This window comes from Anolis carolinensis, chromosome 3 (assembly GCF_035594765.1).
Source record: "Anolis carolinensis isolate JA03-04 chromosome 3, rAnoCar3.1.pri, whole genome shotgun sequence".
NCBI classification, from domain to species: Eukaryota; Metazoa; Chordata; class Lepidosauria; order Squamata; family Dactyloidae; genus Anolis; species Anolis carolinensis.
In genome coordinates this window covers 126,499,832-126,525,309 of record NC_085843.1, presented here as the reverse complement: position 1 = coordinate 126,525,309, position 25,478 = coordinate 126,499,832, and the positions used below count along the sequence as shown (strand labels likewise).

At 37.4% G+C, this 25,478-nt stretch overlaps 1 protein-coding gene across 16 annotated transcripts in view; it reads right to left on the bottom strand.

Annotated features, from left to right (window-relative positions):
- dock9 (dedicator of cytokinesis 9) overlaps positions 1-25,478 on the bottom strand; it is a 144,460-nt gene that overhangs the window by 69,866 nt on the left and 49,116 nt on the right. For all 16 annotated transcript variants that reach the window (XR_010004366.1, XM_062975483.1, XM_062975486.1 and 13 more), the window contains exons 2-9: positions 21,165-21,281; positions 16,797-16,886; positions 13,891-13,973; positions 13,149-13,218; positions 8,736-8,831; positions 7,916-8,050; positions 4,170-4,344; positions 2,817-2,881 (exon numbers count right to left, since the gene is read on the bottom strand). Coding sequence is in view for 15 of the 16 variants with exons in the window: in XM_062975483.1 (XP_062831553.1) it covers positions 2,817-2,881; positions 4,170-4,344; positions 7,916-8,050; positions 8,736-8,831; positions 13,149-13,218; positions 13,891-13,973; positions 16,797-16,886; positions 21,165-21,281 (831 nt within the window). In the remaining variant the exon portion in view is untranslated. The remainder of the gene's footprint in view (positions 1-2,816; positions 2,882-4,169; positions 4,345-7,915; positions 8,051-8,735; positions 8,832-13,148; positions 13,219-13,890; positions 13,974-16,796; positions 16,887-21,164; positions 21,282-25,478) is intronic.

Below are 25,478 nucleotides of genomic sequence, written 5' to 3'. Positions count from 1 at the left end.
GTAGCTGTACTTGCTAAGATAACAAGACTTAAAAAGTACTATGAAGAAATTTAGCTAAAGACATTACAAAGTAAACAGGAAATACACAACAGCTGAAACAAAGGGTGAGATATAAAAAGTAGCATAGTTTTCATTCACCCACATACTCAGTGTTACACACTCGTCCAGTAACTAAGACTATTTTTGCAAATTCTACACACAATTTATTTTTATTCTAAAACACAGCCTTCCTGACCAACATATATCCTGACTAAAATTATTTTAGTTTAAAACGGTCAAATGACAATGACTGGAAGAGATTTGGCATCACTATGAGTGAGGATGGCACCCTAAACTCTACAAAGAATTCTTTTCTCAATCTGGTTACAAAAAGGAAGAAATGTGAATCTTGTAAGTACAAAATGCATCACCAAATATACAACAAATTGCTATATCATTTGTTAATAAAATGTTTGCTTCTGGAAAAGGCAAAAAAAAATACAGCAGCCCAATGGCAAGAATTTAATGTAGTTTTTAAAAACTCTGGTACTCTGTGAAAAGCGTGTAAACAGCACAAAAAGCACACAGGCTTAAATGCAAGGCAAAACAGTACATACGAAAAACTCAGATACTAAAATAACTCCTTGAGTTCGTGGAACAGGAAGTAGCATTTGTGGCACTAAGATTAGATATAATAAGCAGGTGTTCAGCTCCCAAGGAGCAGCCCAAAGCCAATGATTTACTACACCATTTTACAGTGCATCTATTATAAGGTACGGTTTTGGAGTGTCACACTGGATGTTCTCTATACAACTTTACTTGCATTCACAAAATGTATTTTAATGAATTAAAAATAAAATCAGCTTTGCAAAATAATCATTGATATTTAAAGGTTTTGTAAAGTTCTATAACTGTGTATAATCCAAGGGTAGGCAACATGTACCCCACCAGATGCTGGACTACAGTACTAAGCAGTCCGTATGCAGGCAACAGTGAAGGACAATGAGAATTATAATCTAATACAATATGGTGGGCAACAGATTGTTTATCCCCCAGGATATTGCTATCTGCTCAGTGTGTGTATTCTGCCTGTATGGGCCATAAAATAACATAAATTTACTCTGCCAATCTTCTTGATCCTGGTTAGTAGATATCATTCTACAGAAATCAGAAAAATGATGCTCTATGTTGCATTAACATAAAAATCATATTAATGCAAATCATGTTAATTGTCTTATTTGTGTTTTAATGGCACATTGGGGGCAGAGGGTTAACCAATACACATTTCTGGATCACGGTAAACTGCGACTCCATTGAAATTGTGCTTGAATTTTAAAGGGCAACCACTTATTTTATTCCTAGTCACAGAGACACCTTGTAACAGCTTAATCCTCAAAGATTTTTTTATGGAATAAAGGGAGAGTGGTGATCTATTCTTATTGATTCCTTAATTGATTTTGTTTTGTTTTTTATTAAAAAATATATACCCCTAAACTTCCAGTGCATTTCAAATATTCAAGGTAGGCATTTATCTCTTTTAAGCAGTGTTCATCCAGCAAAAGGAGGAGTATAGCTCATTACAAGCAATTTCACAGATGGCTGCATATGACACTATTTGCCACAGTTTGCAAAGAAACTTAAGGGAAGTAGAATTCTATCAAGAAATGCACAGGCAAATATGACCATGGTCATGAATTCTCTTACTAATATTTCTGCATAGTTGTATGAAAGGAAGAAGCACTGTTAAGACTCAGAATTTGTACTGTCAGTAAGCCCAAAGCCACCAACTTTATCAAGGCAGGCTCAAGATTAGAAAGTTCCTTTCAAAATACTTCTTCTAATTAAAAAGATGAAAATAATTCCAGTGCAAAGACAGGAAAGGTCATCACAGAATCTGAAGCAGCAAAAAAAATATTTTTTTTCGTGTCAGGAATGACTTGAGAAAGTCGCTTCTGGTGTGAGAGAATTGGCCGTCTGCAAGGACGTTGCCCAGGGGACGCTCGGATGTTTTGATGTTTTTATCATCCTTGTGGGAGGCTTCTCTCATGTCCCCGCAAGGAGCTAGAGCTGATAGAGGAAGCTCATCCGCACTCTCCCCGGGTGGGATTCGAACCTGGCAGCTTTCAGATCAGCAACCCAACCATCAAGTCACAAGTCCACTATGCCACGGGGGCTCCTCCCAGCAAAAAATGAAAGAACTGATGATCAGAGGCTATAGTTGATGAGATACAGTTCTGATACACTCAAAAGTTATCACTTCAGTTTGAGCTTTCATATATTGTTTCAGCTAAATGTGGCTTGCTGTTCAGACTCACTACATTCTTCACAATAAAGTTTAAGAAAATTGAAGAAATTTATTTAACTAGCTAACCTGAAACCCAAAATCTCCTCCATTAGACATTAGATATTACCTTCTGCTACAGTCTCACTAATTTCCATATATTATTGTGGTCAAGACTACTTGAAAACAGATATGGCACAAGAGAAGGAATCACTCTAGCTTTCCTAGAGAGTAAGAGAGCATCCATGGCATGGACCTTCTCCCATGTTCCCTTCATCCAGCTATGATCTTAGAGCTATAGGAAGATATGATCCTTCACGTAACCCGTGACTAAGGTAGCCTTTACATTAGTGAGGAAAAAGGAATAGAGAAAACCACATAAGGTTGCCTTTCAGTTTTAAGGACTGCTTTAAAGATTTCAAAAATACAACTTCCTATAAATAGCCAGCAAAATCCTGATATCAGTACAACATAAATACATCATCAACACTTCACCCTTAGTTAAGAGTAGAACTGCATCACTAACAAATGAAACTGGAAGATGAAGAAAACATACCTTGATATTTTCAGGAAGAAAGTCCAAACTGGATGATGAACTGTCCATCTTGCCTTGCTCATCATCTGGAAAAAAAATTAAAGTACAGTAGAGTCTCACTTATCCAAGCCTCGCTTATCCAAGTTTCTGGATTATCCAAGCCATTTTTGTAGTCAATGTTTTCAATATATCATGATATTTTGGTGCTAAATTCGTAAATACAGTAATTACAACATAACGTTACTGCATATTGAACTGCTTTTTCTGTCAAATTTGTTGTCTAACATGATGTTTTGGTGCTTAATTTGTAAAATCATAACCTAATTTGATGTTTAATAGGCTTTTCCTTAATCCCTCCTTATTATCCAAGATATTCGCTTATCCAAGCTTCTGCCGGCCCGTTTAGCTTAGATAAGTGAGACTCTACTGTAGTTATAAAAGCTCACTGTTGACTAAAATAAATTATTACAATCAAAAAGTTTTCCTATTTCCTAGTTACTATTTGGAGGATGAGGTTCTAGAGCTTTACATTCTTCTGCAGTAGTCAAGAACTAATCTAAATGAGACACTATGTGATATTGGACTAATATCCACCTATAGCTTTCCCAAGTACAAATAATTCCTTACAGATTTTCATCAGCAAAGCTCATCAGGTCATTCAGATGTTACTTCAAGATCATCCCTGAAGAAAAATGCACTTATTTACAGAATCTAAACATGTTTTCTTACAATAATTTATATCTTGCAGTTACAGATTATTGAAAAAGTTGATGCATATTTTCAACATGGATTAAACAAATGGATGATGGATAGCTGTGCCATCAGCATTTACTAATTATAGGTGGATGAAATCTCATGTTCAGACACATGAGCACTTCTGTATATCTGATAATTGGGTAAAGCAACAATAAGGGAAGTATAGTGCTATTAGACACACTTAAAGCTTCAAAGACATCTATAGCTAGCCACTGTAGAAAATAAAAGCTAGCTGGGTGTCACCTTTCATCTCATTATTTTCCATCTCCTTTACATGGCAACATGGTGAAGCCAAGAAAAATGTTGTATCTCAAAACATAAGTAGTCAACTGGGCATACAGCAGGACGAAGGAGGGTACAACAAGGTTAAAACAGAAAGATAAAACGCAACACTACTAAAATACGTGCAACAAGATACACATAGGTTGAAATAGTCCTTTCACAGTCTCATGGTAAAGATTGAGTACAGAATGGTAATGTTGGCTATCATCTACACAAAACAATATAGTATATCATGGAGAGTACAAAGGCTGCAAAATGTGATAAACACAAAACCTCCCGATTTCGATTTTAGCAAATTCCTTCGTTCAAATTATTTAGCAAAATGCTTAGACTTACCATCATGGGAGTCTCCATTTCTTTTTTCTTGCATTGCAGCTTCAAAATTTAATTGGAGAATTTTGTTTAGAGTTGCAATCCATTCTTCCATTTCTGCTTCACTGTCTGCTGCAAGAAGATAGCTACTCTTGTCTTGCATTTTGAGCTCAAAAGCAAAACGTCGGACTTTGTTGTTCTGTAATATAATAATTAGCATACTAGTTGCAGTAGCTTTATTTTTCCTCCTTCTCCAACATTTCCCTATGCACTATTCTTTGTTATTTAGTACACCATTATAAACTTATTATACCATATAATAACTGTAACTTGAAAACAACACAAGACTTGGTTCTGCTTCATATTAGCCAACCTACATACATATAAGAAAATAAAACAGTAAAGCTTTTATGCTTAAGATTGTGGGGGTGTGAATATGTTTACAGCAATACTAAAAAATGCAAGCTGCCTTAAACATGTACCATTACACAACAGTAGCATTCTTCTCATGCTTGCCGAGAAAAACCAAGAAATAGGCTTTAGAACTATTTTTGGCCTACCCTAGAACTCCCAGAAATCCCAGCCAGTTAGGATTTCTGGGGGTTGAAGGCCAAAACATCTGGGGACCCACAGGTTGAGAGCCACTGCTAGAAGGTGAGAAATCATTCCCAAATCCTAAATTCCAAGGCTTCACACTGAACACATTTATTTGGAAAGGGAATTAATTAAACTACCCATTACAAACCACCCTAACAATAGTGGTAGTAGTGATGCATAAACATTCCAAATAGGAAGTATATGAACTCTAGTCAGATTTGTATAATGGGAAAGAAACCACAAATATTAGACTTATTACATTAAATGGAAAGGAACAATTTAAGGTTCAGCTCACAGAAGCCCAAGAGAGGAGTTTTGAATGCGTATTTGATGGTGCAGTTTTGAGGGGAAAACAAAAAGTTTTGTTTCGGTGCCTACTTAAGATGACTTGAATGTGGATTGTGAGGAATAATAATAATAATAATAATAATAATAATAAATTTATTTTTATACCCCACCTCCATCTCGCCGAAAGGACCCGGGGTGGCTTACATGGGGATGAGCTCAAGCAACATAGTTAAAATATAAAATATGATATATTAAGTACATACTAGTACATAGTAAGTACATAGACAATAACATAAAAACAGAATAAAACAGGAACATTACAACAAAAATAAAACAACCATTAAACCAACCAATAACTGGGCTGAAATAACTGGGCATGGGTGAGTGGACTGGTGCAAATCAGTTTTGAGGATAAGGCTGACGGATAAAATGCATAATCAGACACAGAGTTTAGGGGTGGAGGACAATGTAAAGTGGAGCAGAATATCTTTGTAAAGAGCAAGTATGAGATTTTATGCTCTAGTTGGGGTCGAGTGATCTGAGGGATTGTCACCTGCAATAGCTATCCATGTTTGTATTATCACTGAAGAATGTGGGTAACTTGCTACATTATAAGTTGATGGACCTGTTGCAAGAGAAGATTTAGCAGCTTGGGGTCTGTATATCTTCAGTATATCAGGGAGCATGAAGTTTCCTTGTAAAAAGCACAAGAACATACAGGAAATGTCTCTGAGGAGGAAGCAATTTTAATGCTTTTCTTTGTTGATTCATGATTTTTACCTTAAAGTTAATGTACTTCAAGGGTGTTTTCCCTTTCTAACTGAGAATTTTTTGCATGACCCCATATATATCTATACACATAATAAGAGTGAAAATTTGTATGTGTATATGTGGCAGGGGTGTCCATTTGCATAGACAGGCGGCTCCCGCCTCCACAAACAGCTGCAACTCCCAGTGCTGAGGAGCCACCAATGGCCCTTTCTCCAAGGAACATTGCAGGTTATAGCGGGCGCTGTGAACATGTCCAAGAGCTCTGCCAATGTCCTCCACAAACACCATCCTGCCCACCACCCAAGTAAAGGCTTTCACACAAGGACAATTTCCTCCTAGATTTTCTTTTTTTCCTCCACCAAAGACACATCCCTGTGTTCCTTTCTCTCTCCATTAGTGTAGAATTTGCATGACCTGTCCACTGCCTCTCCCTTAACCCTTTCCTATGGCACACAGTAAACAGAGTGGGATTGATCAGCAATGGAACAACTAAACATACTGGAGGAGTTTGGGGTGACTGATTCAACATGATGGAAGTTGCAGTTCACTCTGCATCAAGACACAGCACTGTGACCCCCGCTGACAATGGATCTGGACTAGAATACCCATGACCAACAGAACATACTGGAGGGATTTGGGGGGAACTGGCCTTCACATTTGGGAGCTGTAGTTACTGGGGTTTATAGTTCACCTGCAATCAGAGAGCACTCTGATCCCCACCAACTTGGCACACAGAACCCCCGTGACCAACTGGAGGGGTTTGAAGGAACTGATGTTTCATTTCTGGGAGTTGTAGTTCACCCACATCTGGAGACACCATGATTCCCATCAACAATAGACCAGGACCAAACTTGGAAAAACAGAACCCCCATGACCAACTGAACCTACTGGAGGGAATTGAGGGCGACTGACCCACCATGGTGGTAGTTATAGTTCACCCCACAGCCATAGAGCACACTGAACCCCACTGATGATGAATTTAGAGAGCAAACTTGCCCAACATGACAAACTTGAACCACTGATGGAGTTCCAGGGGCTTAACCTGGCATGATGTGAGTTGTAGTTCACCCACAACCATATGCATTTTGTACAGTTTTCAAATAACCTGGATACCACCGGGTACCCGAGCTAGTAGGTACATAAAATAGATATACAAATCGGACATTTCCTGAAAATAAATCAGTATTTGCTAAACAGGCTGATTTTCCTTTTTGTGGAGTACAGCTGAAGCATTTTTTCCCAGAGTGCACTGTAAACACTGCATGTTCTTGCTAACAGATTTGTGTGAAACCTTTTACTGATGCCAACATTTTGTGACCCCCAGCATTGTGTTAAGGGCACCACATTTGGGGTAGAGACCCACAGTTTAAGAAGATATGAGCTACACAATGCTATGAAGATAAAAGGAAAAGAGACTACAGTATATACCACAATAAATGCACCAAAATGCAGAATAAATACAGTAAAATGTTTCCAAGTCTGTTTCACTAGAGATATTCACAATGTTGTTTGAATCAACCAAATACTTTAGCACACAGATGTGAATTACTCCCTTTTTCATCTTTGCTACTGGCAAGATTCCAACTAAAGCTTGTGCTGTTTTTCTTCAAAAGAATGTTTTTTAAAAATAACAAAAAGTTAATTCTGTAAAGGTCAACTGGGAGTATAGCTATGAATGTGATCTGGCTCCTACAACTTAAATCCCACACAAGAAGTTATGCAAAACATCTCACAGTAATATTATAGTACTACTTATGCTTCTGTCAAATCTTTATAGTTACTTAAACTGCTTTGTATGAACTATTTTTCAGCAGTTCACTCAAATTGTTAATTTCTAAACAGTACATTAACAATAATTCTAGATGAGTTGTACTACTACTAATCATTCTTCTGAAAACAGAAAAACATCATTTTAGATAATTTGATACATAAAAATATTTTATATGAATCAAGAAATAAAATCAATTGGACTTGCTCTTTAGTAAGTATTTAGGACAATATAAAATAGTTTTAAAATGCAATGTTATAGTAATAATGAGAGACAAAAGGAATATGCACATTTAAACTTGTATAAGATCAAAGCAATGTATTAAACAACACTGTCTCCTGTTTACCTGGACCACTCCCATGCAGGAATCCAAAAATATTGATCCTTTTGGTTCTTTCGATATTTTCTCATCTTTGTAGAAATTAAGGTTATACGATCCATCCCCAAGTTGGAGCAAGTGAAAAAATCTTCTTTTAAATGACTGGTAGGGGGAAAAGGTTACATTATAATCTAAACTAACAAAACAAACTATAATGTAACTTCAAAACTTCAAGAGATTCACAAATTAACAATGTTTTAAAGAGAAAAAATGCAGAATATATTTTTTTAAAAAAATAAAGTTTAGTAATAGAATCCATGAAAAATAAATGGGGCCCAGAGTTAACTTTTAGACTTTGATTAAAATAAGTAGTTGTGTTTATATGTAGACGTAATACTGAAAGTCAAGGGGCCTCAATGGCGCAACAGGTCAAACCGCTAAGCTGCAGAACTTGCTGATCAAAAGTTCGGTGGTTCGAATACGTGGGACAGGGTGAGCATCCATTGTTAGCCCTAGCGTCTGCCAACCTAGCAGTTCAAAAACATGCAAATGTGAGTAGATCAATAGCTACTGCTTCAGCGGGAAGATAACAGCACTCCATGCAGTCATGCTAGCCACATGACCTAGGAGGCATCTACAGACAATGGCAGCTCTTCGGCTTAAAAATTGAAATGAGCACCACCCCCCAGAGTTGAACCCGGCTAGACTTAATGTCAAGAGGAAATCTTTTCCTTTTAATATTGAAAGTAAAAACAAGGTGTTCTTGTAAGAAATGTGAGGGTTGTTTTTGTTGGGTTTTTTTACAATTTTAAAGGAGAAAGAGCAAATATAGATTCAATTCATGTACCCTCATTGTAACACTGATAGCACTGTTCATGTTCCCCTTGTACAGCCATCCTTGCTTTGTAATTCCTCCCTTCTGGGATCCTAGAGAAGCAGCATCCTTTAAAAAAAAGGAAAAATTACAATAAGTTTAATGCATATTTGGGTCTTTTGCCACAAGTCAACCATAACCATAACTTTTCTGTCAGTTATTATTCAAAATTATGCATGAAAAAGCAAAATCACAAAGAAAGTGTACAGCAAGTATTTTGTACTGTATATTGCTCAGTTAGGTACTTTGGATGCTGCCATCAAATAGCTGGACCATTGAGTTCAGTACTGCAGACTCTGCATAATATTGACTAATTGCACCTCACCAGAGACAGGTTTTAGAAACAGGTCTTTCTCAGCCAGTGTGAAGATGAGGGATTTGGCCTGATTCTTTCTATGTGCAAAGCAAAGCTTCTACCACTGAGTTATAAAAGGCAGAATATAGGTTTTCTCAAAGAAAGCAAATCAATCTTGCCAGTTTCCCCCTCCCCTTCACTACACTTCCACCTTATACATTATTATTGAAGGCCTTGTAATTGTTAACAAAGGATTGGAGGGATCCAGCACAATCCTGTTCTGTTTATGCACTTCTCTTCACAAATTTCCGGATAAGCCAATAAAAATACATTCCTAGTGATATTATGAAAAAGAAAGATTAATGCACTAAAACTACCATTAAAATGTTTTAAAGCCTTAATCTGAAGGAAGGGAGAGAAAAGAGAGTTCAACAGATCAGATGCTATCAGTTAAATGTGTGGTCCATCTATTTCTCCATATCCAGAAATAGTGTGGTATCAGGAAATGAAAAAACAATATGTTTTCCATAAGTATAGTAAACCCCCAAATATTAAAGGTGATCAACAATTTAATACTTTTTCTTTTAAAATTCTTTTAAAAGAAATTTGGAAGACAATACATCAAATAACACAGGAAATCATAGGAATCAAATTTAAATTAGAACCTGAAATGTATTTACTAAGCTTTACAAATTCAAAATTTTTTAAAAAATGAGGACAGAATATTTTTCTACATAAGCACAGCGGCCAGACTAACAATAGCGAAAGTCTGGAAAGGGAAAAAACTTCCTACTCCTGAGGAATGGTTAATCAGAATCTTGGACATGATACAAATGGATAAGCTAACACAAAAAATAAGAGAGGGTAAAAATAATACAGACTGGACAAACTTCATAAAATTATTGATAAAAAGAAGAATGGACTTCACGATAGACTTATCTACAATATAAAACGGTTTAAGCGAAAAGAGACTAAGGGAAAATACCAATATGTTATCAACAAAAGAGAAAACTCCAAGGTCAAGATGGGAAGTCAACCAATTTTTTTAAATTATTTTTTTTCTTTCTTTTTTTTCTTCTTTCTATTCTTTTCTTTTTTTTCTTCCCCCCCCCCTCCGTTTTTCTCTCTTCACCTACTTTCAGAACCCTTTCACCTCCCTCACTTTCCTATCAATATATTGTTCCACCACTTTCAATGTATTATGTTTCTTTACAAAATAAAAAAATAATGGGGGGAAAAAACAATTTAATACTGATCATCAGTGTGATGCTCCCATTCAAATTAGAAGATTTGATGAAAACAATAAGAGAGTTCCCAATACTCTAAACATGACAAAGGACACGTATAACTCCTATCAGCATGAAAATAATATTTAGCAAAACACTTCTTGTAGTTGTGCAACCATTATGACACTCCTTTGCTGACAGAAAATCTTATTGTAAAAGGCTTGCCAATTGTAATATTTAATTTCTATCTTAACTAGCATTTCAGTTGTAGATAGAAATTTGAAAAGAAGCATGCTCATTACTTTCCCATTTTTCACAACTCACTCCCAACTTAGCTAATGGTGTAGCCCAGGGGTCCCCAAACTACGGCCCACAGGCCACATGCGGCCCATCAGAGCCATTTATCTGGCCCCCGCAACGGAGGCCCCCATCTCCTCCGCCACAGAAGGTGAATGTGGTGAAAAGGAGGGAAAGACACAAGCCTTTCTCTCCTCCCTCACCCTGTGCGCACCTTTCCTGCCGCCGCCAAGGAAGGCATGCATGGGGCGAGGGAGGAGGGGAAGGCGCACGCCTTCCCCACCTCGTCGCTCGCCCCATGCACTCCTTCCCCGCCACTGCCGCCAAGGCGTGAGCCTTTCCCACCTCATCGCTCGCCCTGCATGCTCCTTTCCCGCCTCCTCCCTCACCCAGTGTGTGCCTTCCTTGGAGATGGAGGAGGCAAAACAACAACGGAGGCGTGCCTGTGGCGAAAGGAAGAGACCTCCCTCTTTATCTTGCGTGACAAAACAAGGAGGGAGTCTGTGAGATAAAGAGGGAGGCCTCTTCCTTTTGCCACAGGCATGCCTCCGTTGTTGTTTTGACCCGCATGCACATGCATCCACAAGGAGTCCGCACAGCGAGAGTTAGAGCGAGGCGCATGCATGTGCGGCGAGACAAGTAGGGAGTGCCTCTCTCCCTTCTCCTCAGTCATTCCAATGTGAATGACTGGAAAAAACTCCTCATCCCTGTTGTGGATTCATTCTTCTTGAAGGCTAGCGGTTTCTTCCAACCCTGATTATTACTGTATTGTTGGTGGTGGTGGTGATGGTGGTCAGGGGTGCTTTGATTATGTTTTGGTGCACAAAGGCAGAAGGGGGTTGGACTAGACGGCCCAAGGGTCTCTTCCAACCATGTTTATTACAGTATTATTATTGTTATAATAATAATAATAACAATAATAATAATAATAATAATAATAATAATAATAATAATAATAATAATAATAATTGGGTGGCTATCTGTCAGGGGTGCTTTATGTTTTGGTGCACAAAAGTAGAAGGGGGTTGGAGTAGATGGCTGAAAGGGTCTCTTCCAACCCTCTATTATTTTTATGATGATGATGAAGATGATTTTTATTAATATTAACATTGAGGCTGTATTTGTTCCCTTATTGTTTGTTTTTTTAACTTCAAAATATGTTCAGTGTGCATAGGAATTTGTTCCTATGCACACTGAGGGACCGTGAACTGGCCCCCTATTTAAAAAGTGTGGGGACCCCTGGTGTAGCATGTCACCCTCTGTCCACCAAACATAAAGCAATGTCAACTGATCCATAAGGCTCCTGTTAGCCAAAGTCAAATTATCTGAAATTTACAAGGAGTAGAGAAGGATTTGTGATAACCTCTGATGTGGTAATACAGTGTTACAGTAATAAAGAAATAAAGTACAGAAGGAGAGTCCATTTCTAGCAACACTGTTGGTAAGCAACATCAGATACACAATACAACAAAGCCATTCACGGTTTAAATTTCAAACTCAACTGAACAAAATGGTGATTTAAATTGAACCAAGTTGGAATGCAACATATGCATTTCATTGTTGACCATTCTGCCAACTATATTTAAATGTTTGATGTTACCATGGCAGTTTTACATATAGTTCAATTAGTGCATAAGAGAGGATATAAAAATCAAACAAACACTATGAACTTTGCACGCACTTCAGACCATGTCATCTGTTAAGTCAATAGAAGGCACCTAATTATGTAGCAATTTTACAACAGAAAGTCACTTCCTGGTTCCTGTTGATCAGGTCATTTCCCCATCCTGGTTGAACACTGGTTCAAAAGCATGGTTTGCTTTTTCAACTCTTTAAAAAATCAAGAAAAAACTACTGCCTGCTGATAAGCAGAATTATTATTGTTTCAAACAATACAATAAGCATACATCAGATGTTGAAGTAGACAAGCATTTATTTGTTTTGACCCTCCCTCTTCACCAAAGCAAATTGTCCAGAGTGTTGATTAAACCTCCTCTTATTTTGACTCCAAATTGGAAATACATTGTCTGAGTATATATCCAAGTGCCAGAATGACTCAAACAGGGGAGAGAGGAAAGGAGATCGAGGATCACTCCTTTTCCCCTTTTCCAAGTAGTGTTGATACTTTTGACTGCATCAGCAAAGGTGACAAGTCAACCAGGGTTTTTTTCAAGTTCTGCGGCCATTATCAAGATGGTGAAGGTAAGGGCAGCTGTCCAATGGGGCTGAACTCAGTTTGGTCCTAGTGTGGACTCCCTCTGGGTTGATCCAGAATACTCCATCCAGAGCAGCCCCATGGTATGTGGCCTGTGTAGATGCGCTCTTAACAAGGTAGAACCAGGAATTGAGCCAAATGTAGCTCCCATAAACAGAAAATACAATAACTAATTAGCATAGATTCTGCCTCTCAAGTAGAAGATTTCAAAATGGTGTAATAAGATAATAACAAATTTAAATTATTTCAGAATACAATACTAACTCTTTAGACAATATTTATTTCGGTATTATTTGAGACACTATCATATTACAAAAATATGAAGTGACAAGGAAGAAAAATCATATGCTTACCTCATCTTTATCTATCTCTTCATCAACTTCATAAATATGAACAGGAAGTTTATCTAATTTGGTCCCTTTACTAAAAAGAAGAAGAAACCACAACTCAAATAGTCTATATCAGACTAACAGCATCTATATATAAGAGGGTTGCAGCTTGCCAATAATATGGATGCAAGGTAAAACACAGACAAGGGGTTTTTTTTCATACTGTGTTCCCAAGTAGTGGCGCTTGGCATGGGGAGAAATATACACATGCCATTAACGTTACAATATTCATTACAAGTGCAAGAATAAGAAATTTCTTATCCTTTATTTATCTCTTTTCTCATGATCTGGGAATATTTTACGATGTTGCCCAGGCTCGTCCCCATGTAAGCTGCTCCGAGTCCCCTTGGGGAGATGGAGACAGGGTACAAAAATAAAGTTATTTATTATTATCTGTAAAATCAGGATTATCAATAGAACAAAAGCTGCCAATATCATACAAACATGCATCCACAGGCATAACACAGTCATGCAATTAGATGCATAGCCAAGGACTGCTGCCATCATACTATTCCTTGTGTTTTAATAGGTCACTCTTGAATATCTGCAAAGTAAATATCCAACCTAAATGTTACAGATGCTGAACAAAGACAGGAAGTTCCGCTGCACTTCATGCCAAGTAAAGCAACTTTCTGATTTGGTACTGAAAATTTCCAATCTTTTTGCAAATATAGAAACTGTATACATGTTAGAAAACCTTACTCACTTTGGAAGCTGTCGAAACTCTCCTGAGTAATCTTCAAATTTGTAATTTACAACATGCCAGTCAGAGTTGTACGTCTTAATGCACTTTACAAAGAAAAAATAAATACATATATTTAATTAATAGTCTTCAACAAATAATGTGGTTTTCTTAGAAGTAAAAGAATTTGTCTCGATTTAAATTGGGTTTTTAAACTGTGCCTTTAAAACTGTGTGAGTTAAAAGAACAAAGGTCAACTGAGTTTCTTTATTATAAATGAGTATAATTTTCATTATTAAAATAAAACTAGCATTCATATTATTATAAGAAGAATGCACCGATGCCTTCTATGCACACCGTTTCAAATATATCATTTGAAAAAAGATTGTATTGCTCCAAACTGGCTATGGAATGCTATATGTGTACACTTTCAGCATAGTCTTCTTAGTCTTCAGTCAGAAGAAGCATATTTTTACTCCACCCTTGCTAGACTAACACAACCATTCTCATCTGTTTTGGCTCCAACACAAGTTTTTCTTGTATGTTGGTCAAGGTCATTATATGAAGCCATGCTGGCAACTGATTTTTCATAAAAGACAATTGAGTATTTTTCTTAGAGATAGGGTATAAGTCATGCAATTCTCAACTTGAAAGCCACATTTTTTTAAAAAAAATGTCAAATAAAACACAGTTGAAAGCTAAAACTATCAAAGGAAAATGGTTGGTTGAATACTGATCTGCTGAGATCCCAGCTATTTGTGGAAATATACTGAAGCATGTATATTGAAAATAGAAAGGATCTGGGGTACAACAAATTTGAGAAACGCTAATTTCTTTAAACCCTTTATTGCAATACAAGTATACTGCACTAACCCACAGAATGTTTACCTAAATTATGCCAGTACAATATTTTTCTGGCATTTAAGCATAAGGATGTTACTCTAGAACAGCACTCCAGATGGTTGGAGTGCTTCTCCCATCATCCCGAACAGGGCCATGCCAGAAATAAATTCTCTTCCACCAAGCTAGGTGTAAGTTTCTTACATATGCCATATTTTTAGATTAAAATGATGGACTATTTTTATTTTTCAAGGTCTAGTTAGTGTGTGTGGTATGTGTATAAATATTTAATAAAGTACAGCATTCTCTCACTACTTCGCGGTCCACTTTTCACGGATTCGCTGTTTTGCGGTTTTTCAGTAAACTCTAAAAGACTATTATAAATCATGAAAAATTACAATTTACAGCCTAAGAGAGGGGGGAAGGAGAAGCCGCAGGGAGAGAAAAGGAGTCAAAGTGGCAACGGGAGGAGAAGGAGGCAATTTATCAACATACAATTAGTTGATAAAGACTTAAAATAGTGTATACTAAAATAATGTATAAATATTAAAATAAATATAGTGTCCCTACTTTGCGGATTTTCACTTATTGTGGGTGGTCCTGGAACCTAACCCCAGCGATAAGTGAGGGAACACTGTATTTGTTAGTCTTGTTTTATCACCCCCTATAATAGTGAAAGTGTATAGTTGAGTGCTGTCAATCTGGAAATAAAAGACTAAAAAAACTAAATCAGTAGTTTCTACATACCTGGAGATGTATACAATTTTAAATTAAAATAAAATACTTATTTTAAAAATACCCCTGACAAAAATATGTGGAATTATAATATATATTATAAAGATCCCACTGCTGCCAATGGATTTTGGCTTTCAAGCTTATTTGCTGCAGCAGATGTGATTCTGAGGAGGAAACACTGGGACAGGAAGGATTAACATTGTCTTTATCTAGCAACACGTATATTTCAACCCATGCAGTTCCTCACAACTGACCTAACTGATACAGATACTACAGGCCCTTCCAGACAGGCCCAAAATGTGGAACCTCTCTCACTTTTTTGCTCGGGTTGCTCGGATTTTACCTGAGCATTGGCTCGGGTAAAATCGAATTAATGCAGAGTAAACTGGGTTCTCCAGTTTACTCTGCATTAATCAAACATCTTTAATGAAACACTATATTAATTAAACACCTTAAGCTAAGATCAGGGTCTTTAGAGATGAGGGACAGGGGTCAATCCCCTCAGCCATCCCACTTCTAGATGGCACCCCAGATCAACCTTTGATTCTTCTGGGATGTTATCTAGCCACCTCTCCCAAGAAGGCCCAAGGTTTGGGTTGTGGGTGGGGACTACAACCCGAGAGGAAGAAGGTTATTTTAACCTGCTTCCTTTCAGGTTTTACTATAGTGTAAAAGAGCCCTGCATCGCTGTTAATGATGAAAACATTTGAGAGCATTGATGGAAGAATGAAAATTGAGTTCCTGAGGTTTCTTCATAGTAAGGACTATGTTAATATTAATAGGTCATAGTAAAATGGGATTAAGGGTGAAGAGACTTGAAGGCATGAAGTTAACACTAATAAACTGCATTTCCCTTGTTTTTGTTGGGTCCAAGAAAACAACAAAGAGCTATATTTTCCACTCATTATTCTACAACAAAATAGTAATGTGCGGGGATGGCAGACAGTTTTCCAAAGCTACAGGATGTACATAGCACAGAAAGAGAGGTTTAAGGCAAGGCAGTAAAAAAAGGGGGAAAACTTTCCACATTCTTTACTCTCTTATTGTAGTAAGAGACAGCTGAATAGCAATCTAATGTACTAAGAAAATGGCAAGATGTTTTTGGAATTTGGGACTTTTGGTTAAATAAACCCTTTTCTCTGTAGAACAATTTTAATTTTTACATAAAGATAATTTTTTCATAAAAGAATTGTTAATGTCCCAGAGTAAAAAAAGAGTCAGAAAAATATGCAAAAGTCTCAGTTTTATCCAGTAGCTAGAAAAAAACACAAGTACAAAACAAGTGATGATTTACATTCTAATTTGCTACAAGAGAAAATTATACAAACTAATCAGGTAGCATACACAACTATTACCTCAGTTACAAATAGACTCTGAGCTTCTTTCTCTGCATTATCAGGAACTGTAGAGCATAAATATCGATGCTGTCGCTTCAATATTGCGGTCTTTAATGAAAGGAAAAACACAATAAATGACAAAAAGAATTCTATTAAATACAGAACAATCCCATTCATGCATTGATAACCAACTATTGTTAATTATTGTCTTTATTTTATGGACCTATTTTTTTAAGAATATTAAAATACTATAACAGGTATTTTAATCACCAGTACCTTTTATTGTATCCTCACTGAGTGTATAATAGCCATTTGATTAAGATAATATAAAGTGAATATCAATTATGCAAAATGTTTGGGACCAGAAGTGGTTAGGGTTTTTTAGATTTTAAAATATTTGTATTTGCATATGCATAGGTAGTGAGATACTTCGGAGATGGGATGCAAGTGTAACCCAAAATTATTTTGTTTCATATACACCTTATACCCAAGTGGACATCTATGACCCTTACTCTGAAAGAGAGTGGGAATCAGCACCATGGCATCTGAATGACGCATGGTGCTAATTTGAGTTAACATGGGCCAAAACCACTTAAACATGGCCTTGAACTACATTGACAAAATTTGCAAGTTGCTCTGAATTTTCCTTGAGAATCCAGCACAAACTATGACTTTAGGCCCATGTAAGCAGTTGGGCTGGTGCTGCAATAAAACTGGTCACAACTGTTTACACAGCCATCTCATATTCCATGAACCCCGGTGGGTCAGGGACATAAAATTGCACTTACCATCCTCCTCCATTTCTCACTGTAGTGACAACCACCAGGTATGACATGGCTAGTGTTGTTTATCTCCTGGAGTGACTTCGGCCAGTGCATAAGTGCGATTGGTTAGGGAAAGAAAGAGAAGAAGGGGCAATTCCTTCTCTTCTATCCAACATCACTCTAGCACCTCGGTCAATATCACTGATAAGCAATAGACAGCAGCCATGTCATGCCAGTGGCCACTGCTATGATGAGAAAACAAAGGAGACACTAAGAGTAGCCATCTAGCAGCCCTGAACCAAATGCTACCAGATGGTCAGGACAACGTCCCGCCTATGCAACCTAGGAGCTGGCAGTAAGAACTCTCCTCCCACATCTCTGCAATGGCCAGGGGTAGGTGGTAAAAACAATCCTGGGGCCAATCCAAAATTAAACACTCTTGATCAGCCTTAGGATGAAGTGTCCATATAAAACCACCCACAGTCAGAAAGTAAATTTATACACAATATATTTAATAATTTTGTGCATGAAATAAGCTTGTGCACTGAACCACCAGAAAGCAAATACAGTAGAGTCTCACTTATCCAACATAAACGGGCCGGCAGAATGTTGGATAAGCGAATATGTTGGATAATAAGGAGAGATTAAGGAAAAGCTTATTAAATGTCAAATTAGGTTATGATTTTACAAATGAAGCACCAAAACATCATGTTAGACAACAAATCTGACAGAAAAAGTAGTTCATTACACAGTAATGCTATGTAGTAATTACTGTATTTACGAATTTAGCACCAAAATATCACGATGTATTGAAAACATTGACTACAAAATGCGTTAGATAATCCAGAATGTTAGATAAGCGAGTGTTGGATAAGTGAGACTCTACTGTATGTCAATATCTCAATCATACATGTGGGCAATTTTGGATTCTGGAATATTTCAGATTTTTAAATACCAGATAAAGGATGCTTAACCAGTACTCTTGTGAAAAATATTCACAATCCCTTAATACATAGAGATTCTTCACACTCTACTATATAGTGTATTTTATTTTAATTTTTGCTTTCAAAAACAGGGTGGTAGATCACGTCTGGAGTATTTCTCCAAGACTATGTCGGTAGAAGAGACAGTTAGCAGAACAAAAATGAATGAGACAAAAGAAGAGTGGAAGCTATCATTGCTATAGTGAGCCTTCCCCTAAATATTATGAAAAGACTCCCCTGAAATGCACAAGAAAGTTTCAGTCCATCCCTTTACATATTCTAACTGACTCTCCAAATTAAAGATATGTCCTTTTATAAGAAATTTCATCTGAACTCTACTTTCCCTAGAATAATTCCTCCCCTCCCCACAAAGCAAATGTGTCTCTTGCTGGTTCTGTCTCTTCTCCTCCCACCAGTGCATGCTTGACCTATTAGACTCAACCCTTTCTTAATCTTTCCATAAATTTTACATGAACTTCCTCAGTCAAACAGAAGGTAAGAACTGTTCAGGAACCATGCACAAGAGTCAGCAATCAAAAACTCTCACAAATATGCTAGGCTGTGGGGCATTTTTCACAAAGGGATTAGTGAAAATTCCAGGATCCCAAACTCAATTATCTGCTAAACCTCTCACCTTCCTCCATGGCCAGAAAATCAGGTAAATATTACTTTTTCTAGTCCAGAATTTTATTAGCATTGTTGCAGAGATCAATCAACATGCATGGTGGAACTACTCCAACTTTCTTTCCTTAACAGATTTATGTGATAAAAAAGACAGATACAATAGAGGAAATAAGGATTTGCAAATAGAACTGATGTTATCTGGACCCCATTCAAATGAAACACAACAACGAGACAACAAGTAAAACTCTATTACGAGCACTCTCAGATGGCATTAAATGTATCTGGAGTCTCGGTGGTTTGGTGAAATGACCCAAATTCAAAGATGTTTAATTGTCTTCGCAATATATATACACATTTTCTATTGTTTGCAGTTGCACCTGCTTCCTGCATATGATACTGTTCCTTCAATAGATACCCAACAAATTTCTTCCTAGCTCCGCTTAAAATATCCTTATCCAAACATGCAGATAAACATTGCTGAGCTCCTTTACAACTGGGTATATGTATAAACATAATAAATTTTCAGAAAAAAGTGCTGATCCTATTAATTAAAATTCAGTAAGAAAACTTTCAATGTTTGACAAAAGTCACAATCTCTTCATATTCTTTATCTTCTTCTCTCAACCCAGTTGGTTTTATAATAACACAAGGTCCATATATGAAATGAATGATGACCATGTGGCTCATCCACATAGCAGCAGAAGCTATTATTATTTCAATCAGGAAATTAAAAATGCTTTTCTAACATAGTGGCTTTAAAACAAAATCTAAAATAGCCTAAACACAGTGCAATTTTTATTAGTGCCATGCTTCTTAACTGCTCTAGGACAGGGGTGTCAGACTCATTTTCACGGACAGCCACATCAGCCTTATGGTTTCTTTCAAAGGGGCATTTGTAATTGTAAGACTGTATAAATGTAACTATGCTGCCCTGGCATTAAAAGTCTTCTGGGCCACATAAAATGACAGGGTGGATGGATTCGACCTATGGATCTTGCATTTGACTTGTGAGCTGGAAATATTCCTACAAAAGCTAGGCTATAAGCTTATTTAGTACATAATAATGGTAGAAAGTATTTATCTGACCCTGTGATAGCTGAAAAGGTTTCCATAATAAATTATGTCTTTCCTCATTCTCATTTCTGTGATTAAAATAATTTTACAGTTCTGTGTTGATAAGACAAGTGTTTGGCTATTTTAGATACATGACAGCATAAAATCACTGGTTGCATTGTTGTGCTTAATTCATGAGTACTATATTATCAAAAACAGGTCAAATTAATGCAACAAGCCAGTTGACACAGTTGGACTTTATGTACTTTACAGAACATTTGCTACATTCTTTGAAATCCAGGGATGGGGTTGGGTGGGGAAAAAATATCTTAAAGAACTGCACACATAACTTGTGTTTTAATGCCATTGCAGACTAATGCACATTCTGGAGGGGGAACACTTATATTTTAACTAACAACTATACAATTAACCATTCAGATTTATGTAATGGTAAGTAATACATGTTCCAGTTTACTTTCACTTACAAAAATTAAAAAAATATCCTACCATTCCATCTATAAAAAGTCAACAGTTGTTAGCAATGAAGAACAGATGTCCAGTGACACATAAACAGAATCTTAGTATACAAGCAGGATGGGGTGAAAGGAATCAGTCCACATCTGGCATTGTGGTTCTATTCAATTTAAGATATTTTTAAAAATCAGGAAGCAAAACTTTAAAAGTTTTCTAAATAAAAGGGAAGTACTGTAATTTCAAATGAAAGTGTAAGAGCAATATGCCCTTCCTGATTGAGTTTCATTGATAACCAAACTAGAATATGAACCACTTCAAGTAAATATTTTGATCATCATTTTAAGATAAGGGTGTTCAATGATGTATATAAACCTCAAAGTGGGAGAAAGAAAAATATAGTAACTGATACAAGTGACTGAGGTTTTAAACAAACAACATTTGGAAAAATGAATCTCAATACATTAAACATTTAGAAAAGGAAAATGTACCTGGAAGTCATCATAAGGAAAAAGTAGCATCTCCCGCAAGGCATCATTGAGTATTTGGGTTTTCTTTTGAACAATTACATTTTCATAGTCAATTGGCTCAATTAACTTTGGTTTTGCCTAAAAAGAGACAGAAATATTTGCATGAGTAGAGGTGTAAACCTTACTTATCCTTATGAATAAATATGCTTACTGTATGTAACTCAATGTATATTTATATAAATAATCTGATACAGATCTTTTAAGATCTAAACAGTCATAATAAAGCTGTGACATAGAGGACAGCAGAACCACAATTTGTGAAAATATGACTGTACAAAACAAAGACACACAAACAGAACTAACTCTATAGAAACAATCCCATTTTTAATCAGCTCAGTGCTATGCTGTCAGAATTGACATGATCAGCTCGATCCAGTACTATAATTAAAAAAATAAACATATGTTATTAGATCACCATTACATATTGTGGATCCTTATTCAAGTAACACTAACTACTGACATCTAATTTCTACAAGTGACTGATTCTGAAAGCTTGGGAATTTCTATAAAACACACTACAGTTGTACAATTTAGGATGAATTTCTGTCCCAATAAGCCGGTCATGTAGACGTTGACTGGGATCCTATTGAGGAGTTATAAAAGCATAAACATCATATTTATGGTGTTATGTAGCATCTCCCATCTTGATCCCCCATTTAGATCAATGGGATTCTAATTCTCTGTAAACTGACAATCCCACTACTATTGTAGTTGGACCAAGGGGCATTTCTGGTACTACTGGTAAAATTGCTAGTAGGAGGAAAAGTGATAATGGTGAGCAGGTGTTTGATGAGGAACAGCAAGTAAAGTGGGTTCGGGAAATACTTATGGCTCCTTCTGAGGATGAAACGTTTGAAGGGTACTTTAGTGAAGAGGAGTCAATGCCGGAAGATGATGGGTTAACAGAAAGTAGAGGAACTAAGAGGTCAACTCGGGAGCAAGAGTCAGATGAGGAAAGGGAAAGGAAGAAGATCCGGGATATACTTACTGCTCCCATGGAAGATGAAATGTTTGAGGGTTTTTCTGGGTACGATGGGTCTGGGAGTGGGATGGAAGATGCTGCAGATTGGACTCAAGTAAATGTGTGTGCAGAGCCAGTTTCTGAGGGTGCATCAGGAGACTGGCAAACTACTGGTACACCAGGGACATGGGGAGATCTAAGTCTTGAACAAAGATGGAGTGATTGGAGGGCTGATGGGCAAGGTTCACATATAAGATCAAGATCAGCTGTGGATAATGACAGGGCGGAGGCCTCATCATCATCGGACTCCGAGGTGTAAGTTAAAAGTGGAGTTGGAAGTGAAGGTCCCGACAACGGCAAGGTGTCGTTCTGAGACATTGCTTTGTTGCTGCCTGTTCTCCTTGGGTCCTGGCTGTACAGCTTCGTGTTCCTGAATCCGATTTGGCGCCTGACGACGACAACGCTCGTTCCTGGCTTCCCCTCGGCTCCTGAATTCGGTTTTGGCTCCTGACGACGACAGTGCTCGTTCCTGGCTTCCCGTTGGCTCTTGAGTTCAGTTTTGGCTCCTGACGACGACCACGCTCATTCCTGGTTTGGCGTTCGCTGGCTCCCTTTTGGGTTTCTGAATTTGGCTTGGCTCCTGACGACGGCATCGTTACTCCTGGTTTGCTCCCCTGTTGGCTCCTGAATTTGGCTTGGCTTTTGACGACGCCATTGCTACTCCCAGTTGGCTTTCTTTTGGGTTTGTTGAACACGGCTTTGCTTTTGGGGCAATGGCATCGTTTGCGCTCACTATTGGTGAGTGTTTGACTCTCCTTTAGCCCTTTGTGCATTAGCGGGGTGTGACTCTAGTTCCAGTGAACATTTCGTTGAAGTTAAGCCGGATTATCAGGCTAGATAATCCGGATTATTTACTGTTCTTGCTTTTTTGTCTTATCTTGAAGCAAAGACATTTATTTTTACTGGGAACACTGAAGTTAAGTGTTTATTGGTTCTAAATATCATATAATAAACATTTGTTGTATCTACTCAGTGTGTGGCCCTTTAAGAGGAATATGAGTTCCAACAACTTCTTCCTGTAAGCAATCTCCCTTATGACATGGAAGAACAGGGACACCGTCACATTTCCCCCTTATGCTAGAGACCTCTCAAAGGAGAAGGGATGGGACCATAAGCCATTTCCTTCACAAGTGATAGGAAAACAGGCCCCCATTGATTGCAGTAGGGGCTATATAGGAATCACAAACACGAAACAGTCAGTGTAATACTAGCTTACACTTTTGTAATTGCCCAACAGGATTCCAGTCATAGTATTTACAGCCTTCATTTCCAAAGTAATTGATCCTCTTTTAAATTTCTCACATCTGGAGCATGAAACCAGGCAGTACCTGCACTATATATATATATTTACTTTTATATTGTAATCTCAAAATAGTGTGTCTGCCATTGAATGCTGCACAGTGTATTTAAGGAAAAAGATGCTTATTAAAAGATGCATTTTTCAACTCTTGGCTGGAATAAACATAGAATAGGATTTTCTTAGAAAAATACTTTTGAAATCACACTGATCTGAACATACGTTTGTAACTTCAGATTTTCAATATCAACCAGATGGAAACCTTCCCATTAAATAAAATGTTACTGGAAGGAGTTCAAAAGAACAAAATGTTATATTTGGAAAGCAACACTATCAAGGACAGGCTAGAGAAATAGGTGTGTCCTTTGTTACAGAAAGAAAAACTATGCTTTAATAGTTTGTATAGCAAAGTATCATTTGCTCAAAGAGGAATAAGAACACCCACATGAAAAGGGGGGGAAACTAGTGAATTAATAACTTCAAAAACGCGTAACTTTCTTCTTTCGTTGAGCAAATATAGATAGAAAACACACACACATAAAAAGGATCAGAAACGTGCACACAAACATACATTTTTCTATATCAAAGGTGACTGAATCATTATATCCAACTATCTAACAGCATCCAGAAAAATAACTGAAAACTGCATATCAGCCTAGCTATATTGTTTACTCAAAAACCATTAAGTAAATTTAATAAAATCTGCAAATGAAGAAATAAGACCCAGTTGATTTATGAAACTGAAGATGATCTTATTTATTAATTTCTAGTCAAAGTTTAATTTGAAAGGTTTCTTAAAAACAGAAAACTGTTTTTAAATACTGCAGTTACACTTGTTTATACTTACACTGTATACTCTATCATACACAGAAGAAGGAGATTCCTATTTTAGAAGGACAATAGCTTATGAAGATCTATCTGATTTTTCTCTATTGCATCAATTAATTCCATGTTATCTATATAAATAAAAATGTAATGTCCATCTGTTAGGGACATCATATCTCCCAAACTATTGTGCCGACAGCTATGAAATTTGGACATAGTATTTGACCTGGTGAGTGTTTTAAGCTTACTCTCACAAACCTAACCCACCAGAAAAAGGTAAAATCAAACCCCAAAGCAATGGCCCATCAGTCACCTCCACCCTTAGTTACCATCCTAACAGATGGCTCCTCCCCTTAGCAATGGCCAAGCACTCCCCTCCTTCCTTAGCAACCATCGTAACAGATGGATTCTCCCTTTAGCAATGGTGCAAGCAATGGCCAACAGTCTCCACCCTTTAGCAACCGGAGTGGGTGGGATCGCACAGTGCGAGGGGAACAGATTCCTCAAATCTATTTTTCCCTCATGAAGGCCTCTCCCGTCGGAGAGAGAAGGCCTTCAGTCGCTTAAGCGGAAAAAGAAAGGGAAAAGGTGCTTCTTTATGTTATAGAGCAGGCCTGGGCCTACTTGGGCCTCCCTCCAGGTGTTTTGGACTTCAAACTCCTACCTGGGCCAATTCATATCTTCCCTTAGCCACTTAAGTGGAAAAAGAAGGGAAAAGAAATAGGAAGGGGCCTGAGGCTGTTAGGAATGGTGGGAGTTGAAGTCTAAGACACCTGGAGGGAGGGCCCAAGTTGGACCAGGCCTGTAAGACAGAGAGTGTGCTTTGCTCATGCCCAGAGGCACCCTGGTACCCATTCCTTTCCATCCCTCCTCCCTCCCTCCAAGGATGTTGCTTAGGGAACACCCGGATGTTTTACCTAACCAGACTGAGCCACAGCAACGCGTAGCCGGGTACAGCTAGTGTTATTAATAGAAACAATTATTTGGTTAATTTTAAAGGACAAAAGGGAACCCTTAATCAACAAACAAAACTGTATTTTATTTACATATAAATGATTAAAAATAATCTCTAGAATTTGCATTCTTTCAATTCACACTATCATTTGAATAGAGACATGACAAGCCATGATCA